This window comes from Bufo bufo, chromosome 2 (assembly GCF_905171765.1).
Source record: "Bufo bufo chromosome 2, aBufBuf1.1, whole genome shotgun sequence".
Taxonomy (NCBI): domain Eukaryota; kingdom Metazoa; phylum Chordata; class Amphibia; order Anura; family Bufonidae; genus Bufo; species Bufo bufo.
This window is the reverse complement of record NC_053390.1, coordinates 216,788,813-216,806,464: the sequence shown is the minus strand read 5'-3', so window position 1 is coordinate 216,806,464 and position 17,652 is coordinate 216,788,813. Positions and strand designations below refer to the sequence as shown.

Genomic DNA, 17,652 nt, shown 5'->3' with positions numbered 1-17,652 from the left:
TGCCATAAAAAAAATACAACTTGTCCAACAAAGTAGATACCCAGGGCTAATGTTTGCAATGGGTGATAATGCTGATTGCAGACACTTAACCCCACAGATGCCGTAGTCTATTGTAACAACAGCACCTAAGGCAGCTGTGTCCAGGAGCATTGTGCTCCCGGGGCCCAAACAGCTTCCCCACGCAGAGATCAGAGAAGCCATTTATTTGTGGTGGTAGCCTCAGGCTTGCTTGATTCTACCAGACCTACCACAGCTATATTCCTATGGATGCCTGCAGGTGGCAGGGCTCCATAGGAATGTATTAAATCTTTCATACACTGCAATGGTAATTCATTGTAGTTTTTGGGACAAGCAGTCTGAAGATCGCATGTTCAAGGCACCTGGGCACAGTTTAAAAAAAAAAAAAAGAAAGTTTTTAAAAACATAACAAAAATATATATAAAAATTCAAATAATCTCCCTTCCCTATAATAAAAATAAGCAATAAAAAAATAAAGATCATAGGACAGAATCAAGACAGGCCCATTGACTTTCTGTTAAGCCTGCCTCACTTTTGTCTCCAGCAGTGAGGAGAGAGAATGCTATGTGAGTGCTTCTCTCACCTTGTTTTAGCGATTGGTGGGGGTCTCAGCACTTGGACCCCACCGACCAAAACTTTTAATATTCTGCTCAGGGCTCCAGATGGCGACCAAAATGTTCGCCAATGCGACTTAGAATTTACAAATGGCGACAAGACTTTTTAGTCTTGTCGCCATTTGCGACTAGACCCGCCACCGCAACTCTGCCGTTGAATACAGCGGCGGGCACAGGAGCTGATAGTTCTCTGCCCCGCCGCCGATGTTCTTCTCAGCAGCGCAGTGGAGAAGGAGTCTCTCCCTCCCCCCTGTTCTGCTGCCAACGCCAATAAGGAGAGAGACGGGAGGGGCGGGGCTGTGGCCACTGCGCCACCAATGAAGATAACTGACCTGTTAATACAAATACAGGAGGCGGGTGCCGGAATCAAATAGCCTGCACCCGACCTCTATGACAGGGAGCGGCACCTGAGGGGTTAACTGCAGCGGATCGCAGCTCCCTGTCATAGAGGTCGGGTGCTGGCTATTTGATTCCGGCACCCGCCTCCTGTATTTGTATTAACAGGTCAGTTATCTTCATTGGTAGCGCAGTGCCCCCCCCCCCCCCAACACCCCAGTATAATAAACATTGGTGGCATAGTGCGCCCCCCCAACACACCAGTATAATAAACATTGAACTCGCCTCCTCCAATTGATCGTGTAGCTGCCGGTCTCCTGTTCTTTCTTCAGGACCTGTCAAATGACCTGTGGTGACGTCACTGAGCTCATCACATGGTCCATTACCATGGTGATGGATCATGTGATGTATCATGTGATGAGCACAGTGATGTCACCACAGGTCCTTTGACAGGTCCTTTAACCCTCAATTGACCTTCTACTAAGCATTCTGTATTAAAGAATGCTATTATTTTCCCTTATAACCATGTTATAAGGGGAAATAATACAGTGAATAGACTTTCATCCTAGCAACCATGCCTGAAAATCGCACCGCATACGCACTTGCTTGCGGATGCTTGCGATTTTCACGCAGCCCCATTACTTCTATGGGGCCTGCGTTGCGTGAAAAACACACAACATAGAGCATGCTGCGATTTTCACGCAACACACAAGTGATGCGTGAAAATCACCGCTCATGTGCACAGCCCTATAGAAATGAATGGGTCCGGATTCAGTGCGGGTGCAATGCGTTCACCTCACGCATTGCACCCGCGCGGAAATCTCGCCCTTGTGAAAGGGGCCTAAGGGTTAATAGGACAAGGGTTCCAGCCCCTAAGGGGGCTAAACGTAAGTAAAAAAAAAAAAAAAAAAACACAAACACTAAGGCTACTTTCACACTTGCGGCAGTGTGATCCGGCGTAGTCGGAACTGCCCGCCAGATCCGTCGATCTGGATGTGACTGAAAGCATTTGTGAGACGCATCCGGATGCGGATCCATCTCACAAATGCATTGCAAGAACGAATCCATCTCTCCGCTTGTTATGATCCGACTTGTATATACAGACTGATCCGACTTGTATCCTTTTACACATTTTTACCGGTCTGCGCATGCGGTATTTTGAATGCCGGATCTGGCACTAATAGATTCCTACGGGGAAAAATGCCTTCAGGCAAGTCTTCAGTTTTTTTCGCCGGAGATAAAACCGTAGCATGCTACGGTTTTCTCTTTTGCCTGATCAGTCAAAATGACTGAAGTGAAGACATCCTGATGCATCCTGAACGAATTACTCTCCATTCAGAATGCATGGGGATAAACCTGATCAGTTCTTTTCCGGTATAGAGCCCCTGTGACGGAAAAACGCTAGTGTGAACGTACCCTAAAATATTAAGTTTAAATCCCCCCTTTCCCAATTTTACATATAAAATATATAAACAATAAATAAATAAACATATTACATAACGCTGCGTCCGAAAAGTCCAAACTATTAAATTATTAAAAAATATCTCCTATGCGGTGAGCGCCGTAACCGAAATAAATAAATAAAAACCATGCGATTCGCCATTTTTTAGTCACCTTGTCACCCCAAAAAATAGGATAGGACTGTTCTATTATGGGCCGAACGTTTAATAAAATGCGAAATGCACGTGGCTTTTTTTGGTGTTTTTATTTTTTATTTTTTGCGTGATATTGAGTATCGCAATACTTTTTTATGGTGCTGAAAGCGAATCAAAATTTTGGTATCGAAACAACCCTACGCCGATCTGATCGGCGTAGCGTTGTCACGATACCAAAATTTTGATTCGGTTTCGATTTGGCGACTAAAAATTTAATTTGGCTCCTAAATTTTTCAGTTCAGGAGCCAATGGCTACTAGGTATTTTTTTTAGTCTGGAGCACTGCTGCTTCGACACTTCAAATTTTGTGTTTTTACAGCACATTGAATGCTGGAGTATCACGTTTATCCATATGTGGAGTATAGGTGTTATGTTATGCTTTTCTTTTCAGGATACTCTTGGTGTAACAGAGAACAAATTATGTGATGCACTTAGTGAAGTGAATGAGCTCAGAAGGTAATTTATTTTATAATATAAAAAAATAAAACATACAGCAGTAATACAGGATAGTCAGAAAGCCATTAGTTAAGAAAAACCTTCATACATTATTCAGCTGGGCTTCAGTACTGGTTTGCCTAAAAATATGCGGAGAGAATACAAGCTATAAATATATCAGTATGTTATAGAGAACCTGTCACCATGGAGCGTGTGGATGTGGATCCGGTGTGCCAGCAAACCGGTTTGACCTTGGGCTAGTCATGAAGACATTATCTTGGCTGTCCCTTTGTTTTCACCCTTTAACCCAGCTACAGAGATCTGGCCTTTGCTGCAGGGGAGCCACTAGTCCACTGCCTTTTGGAATAGTCCCAGTGTGATTGGCTGCTGACCCACTGGATTCCAAGAACCTAGAGGTTAACCCTTGCAGTACTACAACAGAGGAGATATACATGAACAATGGCCCCAATTCACACACAGGAAGCTAGCTCCCATGAGCATGAAACAGCTGCAGCCATGAACCACCATTGTAATATAGCACAGTACAATTTGCAGGCACCAGGTTTAGAACAGAAGGCACTGAGCAGATTGATGTATAGTTTTGTGGGAAGAGATTCAGTAAAACCTGTAATTTATACATTTAAACCTCTGGTCTTTCTATAATTAACACCACCCCCATGTACAGTTATCAATGACTAAGAGCTATCTCTATATACACACTTATACAGGGAATGCTATCACTCACTGATAACACCTCCCCGTGTACAACTGAAGTCAGAAAAAAGTAGCGCTTTTGAATATTTTCCCATCAAACTACGTATATATCAATCTGCTCCGCTTCTTCTGCTCTTTAACATCCTGCCTGCAGATTGCATTGCATTTTGTGGTGACAGGTTCTCTTTAATAATAGATAAGTGATTGTCACTCTCTGGAATCACATTGGAACATATACTTTAAAATATGTATAACCTTTATTGCTCCACCGAAATACAGTAAAAAATAAAAATAAATAACAATAAAAGATGCATATGTATGTATTTGTGGGTGTATGTGTGTGTGTATATATATATATATATATATATATATACACACACTCACCTAAAGAACTATTAGGAACACTATACTAATACGGTGTTGGACCCCCTTTTGCCTTCAGAACTGCCTTAATTCTACGTGGCATTGATTCAACAAGGTGCTGATAGCATTCTTTAGAAATGTTGGCCCATATTGATAGGATTGCATCTTGCAGTTGATGGAGATTTGAGGGATGCACATCCAGGGCACGAAGCTCCCGTTCCACCACATCCCAAAGATGCTCTATTGGGTTGAGATCTGGTGACTGTGGGGGCCATTTTAGTACAGTGAACTCATTGTCATGTTCAAGAAACTAATTTGAAATGATTTGAGCTTTGTGACATGGTGCATTATCCTGCTGGAAGTAGCCATCAGAGGATGGATACATGTTCTCATTCTGTTTACGCCAAATTCGGACTCTACCATTTGAATGTCTCAACAGAAATCGAGACTCATCAGACCAGGCAACATTTTCCAGTCTTCAACAGTCCAATTTTGGTGAGCTCGTGCAAATTGTAGCCTCTTTTTCCTATTTGTAGTGGAGATGAGTGGTACCCGGTGGGGTCTTCTGCTGTTGTAGCCCATCCGCCTCAAGGTTGTGCGTGTTGTGGCTTCACAAATGCTTTGCTGCATACCTCGGTTGTAACAAGTGGTTATTTCCGTCAACGTTGCTCTTCTATCAGCTTGAATCAGTCGGCCCATTCTCCTCTGACCTCTAGCATCCACAAGGCATTTTTGCCCACAGGACTGCCGCATACTGGATGTTTTTCCCTTTTCACACCATTCTTTGTATTTGTAAACCCTAGAAATGGTTGTGCGTGAAAATCCCAGTAACTGAGCAGATTGTGAAATACTCCGACCGGCCCGTCTGGCACCAACAACCATGCCACGCTCAAAATTGCTTAAATCACCTTTCTTTCCCATTCTGACATTCAATTTGGAGTTCAGGAGATTGTCTTGACCAGGACCACACCCCTAAATGCATTGAAGCAACTGCCATGTGATTGGTTGACTAGATAATTGCATTAATGAGAAATAGAACAGGTGTTCCTAATAATTCTTTAGGTGAGTGTTGTGGGGGTTTGCTCTGGTAGGCAGATGGTAGCGGTGGCAGTATAGAGGCTCAGGAGACAGGCTTTGTGTCCAAACCGTGCTCTTTTATTCACTTCAGTGCATCACATCAAAACTGTGCAATTCACACAACAGCAATGTCCATAAACCCCACCTCCCACAACGGATCCCCAAACGCTGCAGGCGTCTTGGTGCCTGTTCACACAGTCTCTCACATCAGTGGTCAGTACTACACCTTGTCATGGGGCGGGTTTGTCCAAGTTCGTGCAAGTTAGACAGGCCACGTGTCGGCCTGGACAAGGGATTGGCTCCGGCCACAGGATCCCTTCTTTTGGTCCTTCGCTGAGCCTGCAGCAATTGGGCAGTTCTTGTTAGACGAGCGGACTACAGCGCTCAGCCCGACCGAGCGTTCAGCCTCCCATACAGCTTCCTGCAGTGAGACAGGAGACCCCACTTCATCAGCAGCCCCACACTCAGTGAGCCTCAAACCTATATCCACAGCCCTGGGTGTAGCAGGCAGACCACACCCAGCAAGCATAGTGAAGGATTAACTCCTTCCCTACCCAACTAAGGCCAGAGATAACCAACCTGCCAGGATCAGTGTAGACTGACACCAACAACTGAAACCCGTCCACCCTGCTCTTACTCCACCAGGGCCACGACCCCCGGTGGTACATATCTTCCATCCACTACCACTCCAGACATTCTCTTACATATCCCCCCCCTTTGTTCACCCCTGAAGGCTTGATGACCCTGTTCAATCCTACCGGGGTGAACACACATATAGCAGTGTACCCGGGACAGGGCATCAGCGTTCCCTTGCAGGCGACCTGCCCTGTGCTCAACCCTGAATTTAAAATTCTGGAGGGATAAGAACCATCTGGTGACCCGAGCGCTCCCCTCCTTAGCCTGGCTCATCCACCGGAGAGGGGAGTGGTCAGTCACCAGACGGAACCTTCTCCCCAACAGGTAATACCTGAGAGATTCAAGTGCCCACTTGATGGCGAGGCATTCTCTTTCTACCACGCTGTACCGGGTTTCCGCTGGGGTGAGCTTGCGGCTCAGGAAACCAACGGGGTGTTCTTCACCATTGATTTCCTGGGAGAGTACCGCCCCAAGGCCTACTCCAGAGGCGTCCGTCTGGACTATAAACTCCCGTCCGAAGTCGGGCGTCACCAGAACTGGGGACCCGCATAGGGCCGACTTCAAACGGGAGAACGCCTCTTCCGCCTGCTCATCCCAGCGAACCATTACCGACTTCCTACCTTTCAGGAGTCCTGTCAACGGGGCAGCTATAGTGGCGAAATGTGGGATGAACCGCATATAATACCCTACCATCCCTAAAAATGACCGCAGTTGCCTGGTCGTAAGGGGTGTAGGCCAATTTCGGATCGCCTCGATCTTATTTATTTGGGGCTTAACGACTCCGCGTCCAATGACATAACCCAAATACCTCGCTTCCTCCAGGCCCACTGAGCACTTTTTTGGGTTGGCGGTCAATCCTGCCTTCCTGAGCGAGTCTATCACTGCTTGAACCTTCGACAAGTGACTTTCCCAGTCCTGGCTAAATATGATTATATCATCTAGATATGCTGAGGCATACCGGAGATGTGGTCTGAGGACGATATCCATCAGCCGTTGAAACGTGGCTGGAGCACCGTGCAACCCGAAGGGCAACACTCTATAATGGAACAGCCCCTCCGGCGTGACAAAGGCGGTCTTCTCTTTTGCTGTCTCTGTTAAAGGTACCTGCCAGTACCCTTTTGTGAGATCTATCACCGAGAAATACCTGGCTTTACCCATTCGCTCTATTAACTCATCTACTCGCGGCATGGGATAGGCGTCAAACTTTGAAATCTCGTTTAGTTTCCGGAAATCATTACAAAAACGTAATGATCCGTCGGGCTTTGGGATAAGAACGATCGGGCTAGCCCACTCGCTCCTAGACTCCTCAATGACCCCTAACTTCAGCATAAACTTTACTTCCTCTGAAATGGCTTGTCGCCGAGCCTCCGGTACCCGGTACGGTCGTAAACGGACCTTTTCCTGGGGCTCGGTGACAATGTCATGTTGGACGAGATTGGTACGTCCCGGAAGGTCAGAGAACACATCTTTATTCCTGCTAATGAACGCCTTCACTTCTTGAGTCTGCCTAGTCGACAAACCGCTACCTATCTTTACTGCAGGGGTATCCTCTGGTACCACTGTAGGGCCGGGGACGTTCTCTGCAGCCAAGACAAAGCGCGGGTCATCCCCAAGGAGACTTTCTCTATCTTTCCAGGCTTTCAGTAAATTAACGTGGTACACCTGCTCGGGCTTCCGCCTTCCTGGCTGGTATACCCTGTAATTCACGGGGCCTAACTTCTCTCTTATCTCATATGGCCCTTGCCACCTGGCCAGGAATTTGCTGTCTACGGTGGGCACTAGTACTAACACTCGGTCGCCCGGGTTAAACGTCCTTACCTGGGCGGCCCGGTTGTACACGCGGCTCTGGGCCAGCTGTGCCGCTTCCATATGTTCACGGACTATGGGCAGAACTGTTCCTATCCGGTCCTGCATCTTCTCGATGTGCTCGACTATGCTTTTGTGAGGGGTAGGCTGTTGCTCCCATGCCTCTTTAGCGATATCCAACAGCCCTCGGGGATGCCTACCATATAACAGCTCGAACGGTGAGAACCCCGTGGACGCCTGGGGCACTTCTCGCACCGCAAATAACACATAGGGCAGCAAGAGGTCCCAGTCCTTTCCATCTTTTGCCACCGCTCTCTTGAGCATTGACTTTAGGGTCTTATTAAAGCGTTCCACCAGCCCGTCAGTTTGGGGGTGATAGACGGAAGTACGCAAGTGCTTAATATTTAATATTTTGCAGAGCTCCCTCATCACTTTGGACATGAAAGGGGTCCCTTGGTCCGTCAATATCTCCTTTGGGATCCCCACCCGGGAGAACATACCCATCAGCTCCTTGGCTATCAGCTTGGCTGACGTGTGGCGCAGGGGTATCGCCTCAGGGTAGCGAGTAGCGTAGTCTACTATGACCAGGATATGTTGGTGGCCTCTGGCTGACTTGTTAATGGGGCCTACCAGGTCCATTGCAACCCTTTCGAAAGGTACTTCAATAATGGGCATGGGCACCAGGGGACTACGATAATGAGGCTGGGGGCTGGTCCTCTGACACTCTGGACAGGACTGGCAAAACCTCCTGACTTCCTCATATATCCCCGGCCAATAGAAACGCTGCAGTATACGTTCCTGAGTTTTCTGGACGCCCAGATGTCCTCCTAACACATGAGTATGCGCTAGGTCTAATACCATGCGGCGGTATGGCTGGGGTACCACCAACTGTTCTATTACCTCTTGCCGGACTTTGTCGACCCGGTACAGTAGGTCCTGGTTACAGGCCAGGTGGGGAAATTCCGAGTCGGCTCCCGGGTGCTGAGCCACTCCATTGATGACAGTCACCCCTTCTCTGGCCCGTGACAATGTAGGATCCTGGAGCTGGGCGGTCCCGAATGTGTCTCGGGATACTTCTAGTTCTGGAACAGATGGGGCTGCCACTGGCTCACCAGCCAACCCCTCTAGGTACAAGCTATCGGGTTGACACTCTTCCTCCTTATTGGTGACCCCTACAGCTGGTAGCTCCTCTTCAGGATCAACGGGCACCGGCTCTGTACCCCGTCCCTCCCAGAGAGACCAGAACAGGGGACAATCCCTACCTAGGATGGCAGCGTAAGGGATTTGTCGCCCCACCCCAACCACCTGCTGTATCTCCCTTCCGAGGGTAGACAAGGTCACACAGGTTGTAGGATATTCTCGCTGGTCCCCATGAATGCACACAATCCTGATGGTTTGCTTGCCTGGGCCGCGACTGGCCACCAGGGACTCGTGCACGAGGGTCACTAAGCTCCCCGAGTCTAGCAATGCCTTAACTGGGTGTCCATTAATGGAGATGGCACACAACGGGGGTGTATCAGTGGATAGCAGCGAAGCAGCAACATACACCGGCTGGCCGAAAAAGGAGGACCGTCGTGCGAACCCGCAGTCCATGGGCTCTGCCGCCCTCGGGCAGTTGGCAGCAATGTGTCCCAGGCCCTGACAGTGCCAACATCTAATCCCCGGGGCCTCTCGTCTCCCCAGGTTTGGCCTCCCAGGAGTGGAAATCACCTTCCCCCCCTTAAGCGGTTGAGCCCCCTTCTCAGGTCCCCCTTGTGGCAGGGAGAGTGAACGCGGCTTTTGCAGGAAGGCGGACTCTCGGACCAAGTCCTGGGTTGCCATGTATCTCTCGACTAGGCCAACAACTTGATCCAGGGTGCCTGGATCACCTTGTCCCACCCAGCGCTGTATTGCTCTTGGGAGGGTACGCACCAAACGATCCACCACCACACGTTCCACAATCTGCGAGGGGCTCAATGTCTCAGGCTGCAGCCATTTTTTTACGAGGTGTAACAGGTCATAGGCCTGGGACCGAGCAGGCTTGGACTCTGAGAAAGCCCACTGGTAGACTCGATGTGCACGCACATAGGTATTAACCCCAAGACGAGCCAACACCTCCCCCTTCAGTCTCTCATAGCTCTTGGCTTCCTCCTGACTGAGGTCGAAGTAGGCCTTTTGTGCGTCACCCACTAAAAATGGCGCCACTACTTCGGCCCACTGTTCTGCCGGTAACCTTTCCTGTTCCGCAGTGCGTTCGAAGACCATCAGGAACGCCTCGATATCATCCTCGGGGCCCATCTTCCTTAACGCTGAGCGCACCTTATCCCGGGCAGCAGGTAGGATTGCTGTTCCCCCCGGGACGGCTTGTTGTTGTAACACACGCATGGACTCCTGCATAGTCGCCAGTTGCTGGGCCAGTAGACTATTCAACTGCCGCTTGTCTCTCAGGGCTTCCTCATGTCTCCGAGTAGCCTCCTCATTACTTTGCACCAAGTGTCTAATGGCCTCCTCCATCTTATCTGGAGCCACAAAGCTTGCCGGCTTAATATATGACATACAGTCCAAACAGCACAATTTTCAGCCTCACTGCCGTTTGCCCGCTGAAGCCACCAATTGTGGGGGTTTGCTCTGGTAGGCAGATGGTAGCGGTGGCAGTATAGAGGCTCAGGAGACAGGCTTTGTGTCCAAACCGTGCTCTTTTATTCACTTCAGTGCATCACATCAAAACTGTGCAATTCACACAACAGCAATGTCCATAAACCCCACCTCCCACAACGGATCCCCAAACGCTGCAGGCGTCTTGGTGCCTGTTCACACAGTCTCTCACATCAGTGGTCAGTACTACACCTTGTCATGGGGCGGGTTTGTCCAAGTTCGTGCAAGTTAGACAGGCCACGTGTCGGCCTGGACAAGGGATTGGCTCCGGCCACAGGATCCCTTCTTTTGGTCCTTCGCTGAGCCTGCAGCAATTGGGCAGTTCTTGTTAGACGAGCGGACTACAGCGCTCAGCCCGACCGAGCGTTCAGCCTCCCATACAGCTTCCTGCAGTGAGACAGGAGACCCCACTTCATCAGCAGCCCCACACTCAGTGAGCCTCAAACCTATATCCACAGCCCTGGGTGTAGCAGGCAGACCACACCCAGCAAGCATAGTGAAGGATTAACTCCTTCCCTACCCAACTAAGGCCAGAGATAACCAACCTGCCAGGATCAGTGTAGACTGACACCAACAACTGAAACCCGTCCACCCTGCTCTTACTCCACCAGGGCCACGACCCCCGGTGGTACATATCTTCCATCCACTACCACTCCAGACATTCTCTTACAGTGTATATATATATATACGTGTGTGTGTGTGTATGTATGTATGTATGTATATACACACAGTTGCAAGAAAAAGTATGTGAACCCTTTGGAATGATATGGATTTCTGCACAAATTGGTCATAAAATGTGATCTGATATTCATCTAAGTCACAACAATAGACAATCACAGTCTGCTTAAACTAATAACACACAAAGAATTAAATGTTACCATGTTTTTATTGAACACACCATGTAAACATTCACAGTGCAGGTGGGAAAAGTATGTGAACCCCTAGACTAATGACATCTCCAAGAGCTAATTGGAGTGAAGTGTCAGCCAACTGGAGTCCAATCAATGAGATGAGATTGGAGGTGTTGGTTACAGCTGCCCTGCCCTATAAAAAAACACACACCAGTTCTGGGTTTGCTTTTCACAAGAAGCATTGCCTGATGTGAATGATGCCTCGCACAAAAGAGCTCTCAGAAGACCTACGATTAAGAATTGTTGACTTGCATAAAGCTGGAAAGGGTTATAAAAGTATCTCCAAAAGCCTTGCTGTTCATCAGTCCACGGTAAGACAAATTGTCTATAAATGGAGAAAGTTCAGCACTGCTGCTACTCTCCCTAGGAGTGGCCGTCCTGTAAAGATGACTGCAAGAGCACAGCACAGACTGCTCAATGAGGTGAAGAAGAATCCTAGAGTGTCAGCTAAAGACTTACAAAAGTCTCTGGCATATGCTAACATCCCTGTTAGCGAACGATACGTAAAACACTAAACAAGAATGGATTTCATGGGAGGATACCACAGAAGAATCCACTGCTGTCCAAAAAAACCATTGCTGCACATTTACAGTTTGCACAAGAGCACCTGGATGTTCCACAGCAGTACTGGCAAAATATTCTGTGGACAAAAGAAACCAAAGTTGAGTTGTTTGGAAGAAACGCACAACACTATGTGTGGAGAAAAAGAGGCACAGCACACCAACATCAAAACCTCATCCCAACTGTGAAGTATGGTGGTGGGGGCATCATGGTTTGGGGCTGCTTTGCTGCATCAGGGCCTGGACGGATTGCTATCATCGAAGGAAAAATGAATTCCCAAGTTTATCAAGACATTTTGCAGGAGAACTTAAGGCCATCTGTCCACCAGCTGAAGCTCAACAGATGATGGGTGTTGCAACAGGACAACGACCCAAAGCATAGAAGTAAATCAACAACAGAATGGCTTAAACAGAGTAAAATACGCCTTCTGGAGTGGCCCAGTCAGAGTCCTGACCTCAACCTGATTGAGATGCTGTGGCATGACCTCAAGAAAGCGTTTCACACCAGACATCTAAAGAATATTGCTGAACTGAAACAGTTCTGTAAAGAGGAATGGTCAATAATTACTCCTGACCGTTGTGCATGTCTGATCTGCAACTACAGGAAACGTTTGGTTGAAGTTATTGCTGCCAAAGGAGGTTCAACCAGTTATTAAATCCAAGGGTTCACATACTTTTTCCACCTGCACTGTGAATGTTTACATGGTGTGTTCAATAAAAACATGGTAACATTTAACTTTGTGTATTGTTAGTTTAAGCAGACTGTGATTGTCTATTGTTGTGACTTAGATGAAGATCAGATCACATTTTATGACCAATTTGTGCAGAAATCCATATCATTCCAAAGGGTTCACATACTTTTTCTTGCAACTGTGTATATATATATATAATTAGGGCTGCACGATATATCGCAAAAGTAATCGAATCGCGATAATCGGCAAACGCGATTTGGCAATTCGGCTGACCCGAAAATGCCGCGATTATATATGAAGGGGCCCCTATTGTTAAAAAGTCCTCTGTCCTATTGATAACAGGTCCAGCCTCTGTACTTACTTTCACGATGAATGCACTGCAGCGACGAGCGGGAGCGAGTGAGGCAGCCGGCCGGCGCGTGACTGACGTCACTTAGTCACGCTCCTGCTTCCTGAATTAAGTGGGAGGAGCTTGACAGTGACGTCAATCACGCGCCGGCCGACTCGCTCTCTGCACTGCAGTGCATTCATAGTGAAAGTACAGAGGCTGGCCATTTTATGAATAGGAGAGTTATGTGTGCAGTTTAGGACACATGAAGGGACACATAGGGCCATGAGGGGGACCAGCATAAGATGCTATATGTGTGTCTTATGCTGGCCCCCCTCGTGGCCCCATGTGTCATAGCACACATCCCCTATAACAGTGCCATCCACAGGTCCCCCATAACAGTGTTCTCCACAGGTCCCCCATAACAGTGCCCTCCGCAGGTCCCCCATAACAGTGCCCTCCGCAGGTCCCCCATAACAGTGCCCTCCGCAGGTCCCCCATAACAGTGCCCTCCGCAGGTCCCCCATAAGTGCCCTCCGCAGGTCCCCCATAACAGTGCCCTCCGCAGGTCCCCCATAACAGTGTCCTCCGCAGGTCCCCCATAACAGTGTCCTCCGCAGATCCCCCATAACAGTGTCCTCCGCAGATCCCCCACATAACAGCGTCCTCCTCAGATCCCCCACATAACAGCGTCCTCCACAGATCCCCCACATAACAGCGTCCTCCACAGATCTCCCGCATAACAGCGTCATCCACAGATCCCCCATAACAGCGTCATCCACAGATCTACACCTCCACAGATCTCCCACATAACAGCGTCCTCCACAGATCCCCCATAACAGCGTCCTCCACAGATCCCCCACATAACAGCGTCCTCCACAGATCCCCCACATAACAGCGTCCTCCACAGATCCCCCACATAACAGCGTCCTCCACAGATCCCCCACATAACAGCGTCATCCACAGATCCCCCACATAACAGCGTCATCCACAGATCCCCCACATAACAGCGCCATCCACAGATCCCCCACATAACAGCGCCATCCACAGATCCCCCACATAACAGCGCCATCCACAGATCCCCCACATAACAGCGCCATCCACAGATCCCCCATAACTATGTCATACCCAGCCGCGTCAGCGGCTCATATGGGAAAATCCAAGCAAATAGACCTCTAGCACAATTCCCTTAAAATATCGCATCGCACATCGTTATCGCAATTTTTAGGGCCCTAATCGCAATCGCACAAAATTCCCATATCGTGCAGCCCTAATATATATATATATATATATATATATATATATATATATATATATATATATACAGATGGTCTGGAGCTTGTTCTACGTCTTGTCGTGCAGCACTAATGAAGGTACTCCAATATATAGTGTAATTAATCCAACATTACAAATTCCTCAATTTATCCTTTAGTGGCACAGTCGGCTCTAATAAATATAACAATGTCCGTTCTTGTGACCTTTTTTTATGACCCTAAAAGTGTAAAATGTGAAATGTTCACTGTTAAGTTGGTTTGTGTCCAAAATCCTTCTTAATTTTCGCTTACTTGCAGCCTAGAATACCCTTACTGATATTATCGCTGCATTTATTCATATATCACCGCAGTCTCCCCTTTTTCATGCACATGGATGTGAGGGATTTCAGACTCATGCCAGCCGTGGCGTCCCATGTGTCGCTCGGCTTAGCGCGATCTTACCTCAGGTATGGTGTTCTGTTTGCTTGTGTGCACTGGGGGATGATGACGTCAACTAAGTGCTGTGGTTGTTTGCAGATCGTACAGCGGTAATGCTGGCAGGTACAATCCTCTCGTGTCTCGGAGAACCACTGAGGAAGGGACCAGTGAGGGTCCCGAAACGCGTTTGGTGCAGGAAGACCCCCTAATATTGTCTTTGCAGTAAAAGGCCTGGAAATTACAAGTGAAACGGAGCGCTCCGCAATTTTCTCCAGCTGGAGACACGAGAGGATTGTACCTGCCAGCATTACCGCTGTACGATCTGCAAACAACCACGGCACTTAGTTGACGTCATCATCCCCCAGTGCACACAAGCAAACAGAACACCATACCTGAGGTAAGATCGCTCTAAGGCGAGCGACACGTGGGACGCCACGGCAGGCATGAGTCTGAGATCCCTCAGCAACTAACTGTGAGTCAGTGCGTTACATCCCTTTACATGTAGGAACGCAATTGCAGTCAGTTTTGAATGCGATTGCGTTCCGATGTTCAGTTTTTATCGCGCGGGTGCAATGTGTTTTGCACGCGCGTGATAAAAAACCGACTGTGGTACCCAGACCCGAACTTCTTTACAGAAGTTCAGGTTTGGGTTAGTTGTAGTGTAGATTGCTATTATTTCCCCTTATAACCATGTTATAAGGGGAAATAATACATTCTGAATACAGAATGCATAGTACTATAGGGCTGGAGGGGTTTTAAAATAAATAAAAAATAATTTAACTTACCTTAATCCACTTGTTCGCGCAGCCCGGCTTCTCTTCTGTCTTCATCTGTGAGCAATAGGACCTTTGATGATGTCACTGCGTTCATCACATGGTCCATAACATGATCCATTACCATGGTGATGGATCATGTGATGAGCGTAGTGACGTCATCAAAGGTCCTATTGCTCACAGATGAAGACAGAAGAGAAACCGGCTGCGCGAACAAGTGGATTAAGGTGAGTTAAATAATATTTTTTTTTAACCCCTCCAGCCCTATTGTACTATGCATTCTGTATTCAGAATGCTATTATTTTCCCTTATAACCATGTTATAAGGGGAAATAATAATGATCGGGTCCCCATCCCGATCGTCACCTAGCAACCGTGCGTGAAAATCGCACCACATCCGCACTTGCTTGCGGATGCTTGCGATTTTCACGCAACCCCATTCATTTCTATGAAGAGGAGCATGCTGCGATTTTCACGCAACGCACAAGTGATGCGTGAAAATCACCGCTCGTGTGCACAGCCCCGTAGAAATGAATGGGTTAGGATTTAGTGCGGGTGCAATGCGTTCAACTCCCGCATCGCATCCGCGCGGAATACTCGCCCTTGTGAAAGGGGCCTAAGGGTATTCTAGGCTGCAAGTAAGCAAAAATTCTGAAGGATTTTGGACACAAACCAACTTCACTGTGAACATTTTACACTTTTAGGCCTTATGCACACGGCCGTGTTCCGCGGCCAAGAGCGGTCTGTGGTAACCCGGCCGGGATTCCTTCTGACAGCAGGAGCGCACGGCGTCATTGGTTGCTATGACGCCGTGCGCTTTATGCCGCCGCTGCTGTACAGTGATACACTCGTATAGATCATACCAGTGTATCACTGTACAGCAGCGGCGGCATAAAGCGCACGGCGTCATAGCAACCAATGACGCCGCGCGCTCCTGCTGTCAGAAGGAATCCCGGCCGGGTTACCACGGACCGCTCTCAGCCGCGATTTTAGTAGTTTTTTTTAGGTGGACCAATAAAGTTATACATATTTTAAAGTATATGTTCCAATGTGATTCCAGAGAGAGTGACAATCACTTATCTATTATTTATCTTCTTTATGTTTGGGTAAATCATATTGATTAGAGCACCTGTTCCTGATAGTGAGCCACCCTTTTCACTTATTCAGGTTCTCTTTAATGTGTATGGGTACATAACTCGTGTCAAGGCATTTGCTGACTTGATTTGTAATTCTGTGGAGTCAGGAGCTACATTTGATAATGGCCCTTAATGTGGCTAGTTGGCTACCACTGGACTATGCAATGTTACTCATCTGAGTGGGGCTTGCAGACGTAATACATCTACTTCAGAAACTTCATATGACTGAAACTAAATTGTAATACCAGAAATCTCTGCAACAAATATGTTGTGTGAGTCTGCCTTAAGCAGACATTGACTGTATATGGTCATTGGGTGGTGTATGTATATACATGGAGATGTATGTATGCCCCCTTGTCAGCATACCTCTCTATGTATAATATATATATATGCAGGTGGGCTTATTGCTGCCCATTTATGCCCCAGAATTATATTGTGTGTATATATACATGCATGTAGATGTACCCCAAACATCTATATGGATGTATATACCTAAATGTGGCCAAATACTGCCCCAGGTTGGTGTATGTGTATATACATATAGATATGCCCCAAGTATCTGTATAGATGTGTATACTTAGATATTGCTGGCTGGAGAATGGTGCCCCCCCAGCTGAGGAGAGGCCGACAACTGGACAATTATGTCCAGTTTCGGCCACTTCAAAGGACAGATGATCAATAAAGATGGTATGCCTAACAGGGACATGAGAACAAAGAGTTCCCATGCCCCTGTGTGCCGCTCACCTCCGGGGCTGTAGATATGTGCGATATCTCCACAGGCGGGAGGATCAAAGGACCCCCCCGCCTGGGAGCGCGGGCTGGTGCAGTGATGTCATATCACTGCGCCAGCCCACGTGGACCTGGCTGCAGGCGTGCGTGCGCACGCCTGCAGGGTGGGAAAATGGGAGCGAGCGCTGCGGGTTTAAATACCCCAGCGACACTGCGCTCGGCAGATCGGAACCTCTACCCGCCTCCCTGAAGCAGATCGCTGTGCTGCGCTCAGAAGATGAGAAGAGCGCAGCCGGCGCTCAGAAGAGACCCCCCCCCGACCCTCACTCCCACCTTCCAAAAGTAGAGAGCGCAGGAGCGATGCACTGAATTCCAGCAAGCTGAGCCAGAAGTGGAAGTGCAGCCAGGGCTCAGGCTCCCAGACCAGAGGAGTTGGCTGAGTATTAACCCCTGCTGTGCCCTGCATTCCCTTTCCTGGGTTAACCCTTACCCTGTCCCTGCAGAACCCCTTCACTGTCTGCTGCCCTGTCCCTGTGTTAACCCTTT

The 17,652-nt window shown here is 48.1% G+C and overlaps 1 protein-coding gene across 2 annotated transcripts in view; it reads left to right on the top strand.

Annotated features, from left to right (window-relative positions):
* MPHOSPH9 (M-phase phosphoprotein 9) overlaps positions 1 to 17,652 on the top strand; it is a 117,024-nt gene that overhangs the window by 55,149 nt on the left and 44,223 nt on the right. For both annotated transcript variants that reach the window (XM_040416190.1, XM_040416189.1), the window contains one exon: positions 3,014 to 3,078. In XM_040416190.1, coding sequence (XP_040272124.1) covers positions 3,014 to 3,078 — 65 coding nt within the window. The remainder of the gene's footprint in view (positions 1 to 3,013; positions 3,079 to 17,652) is intronic.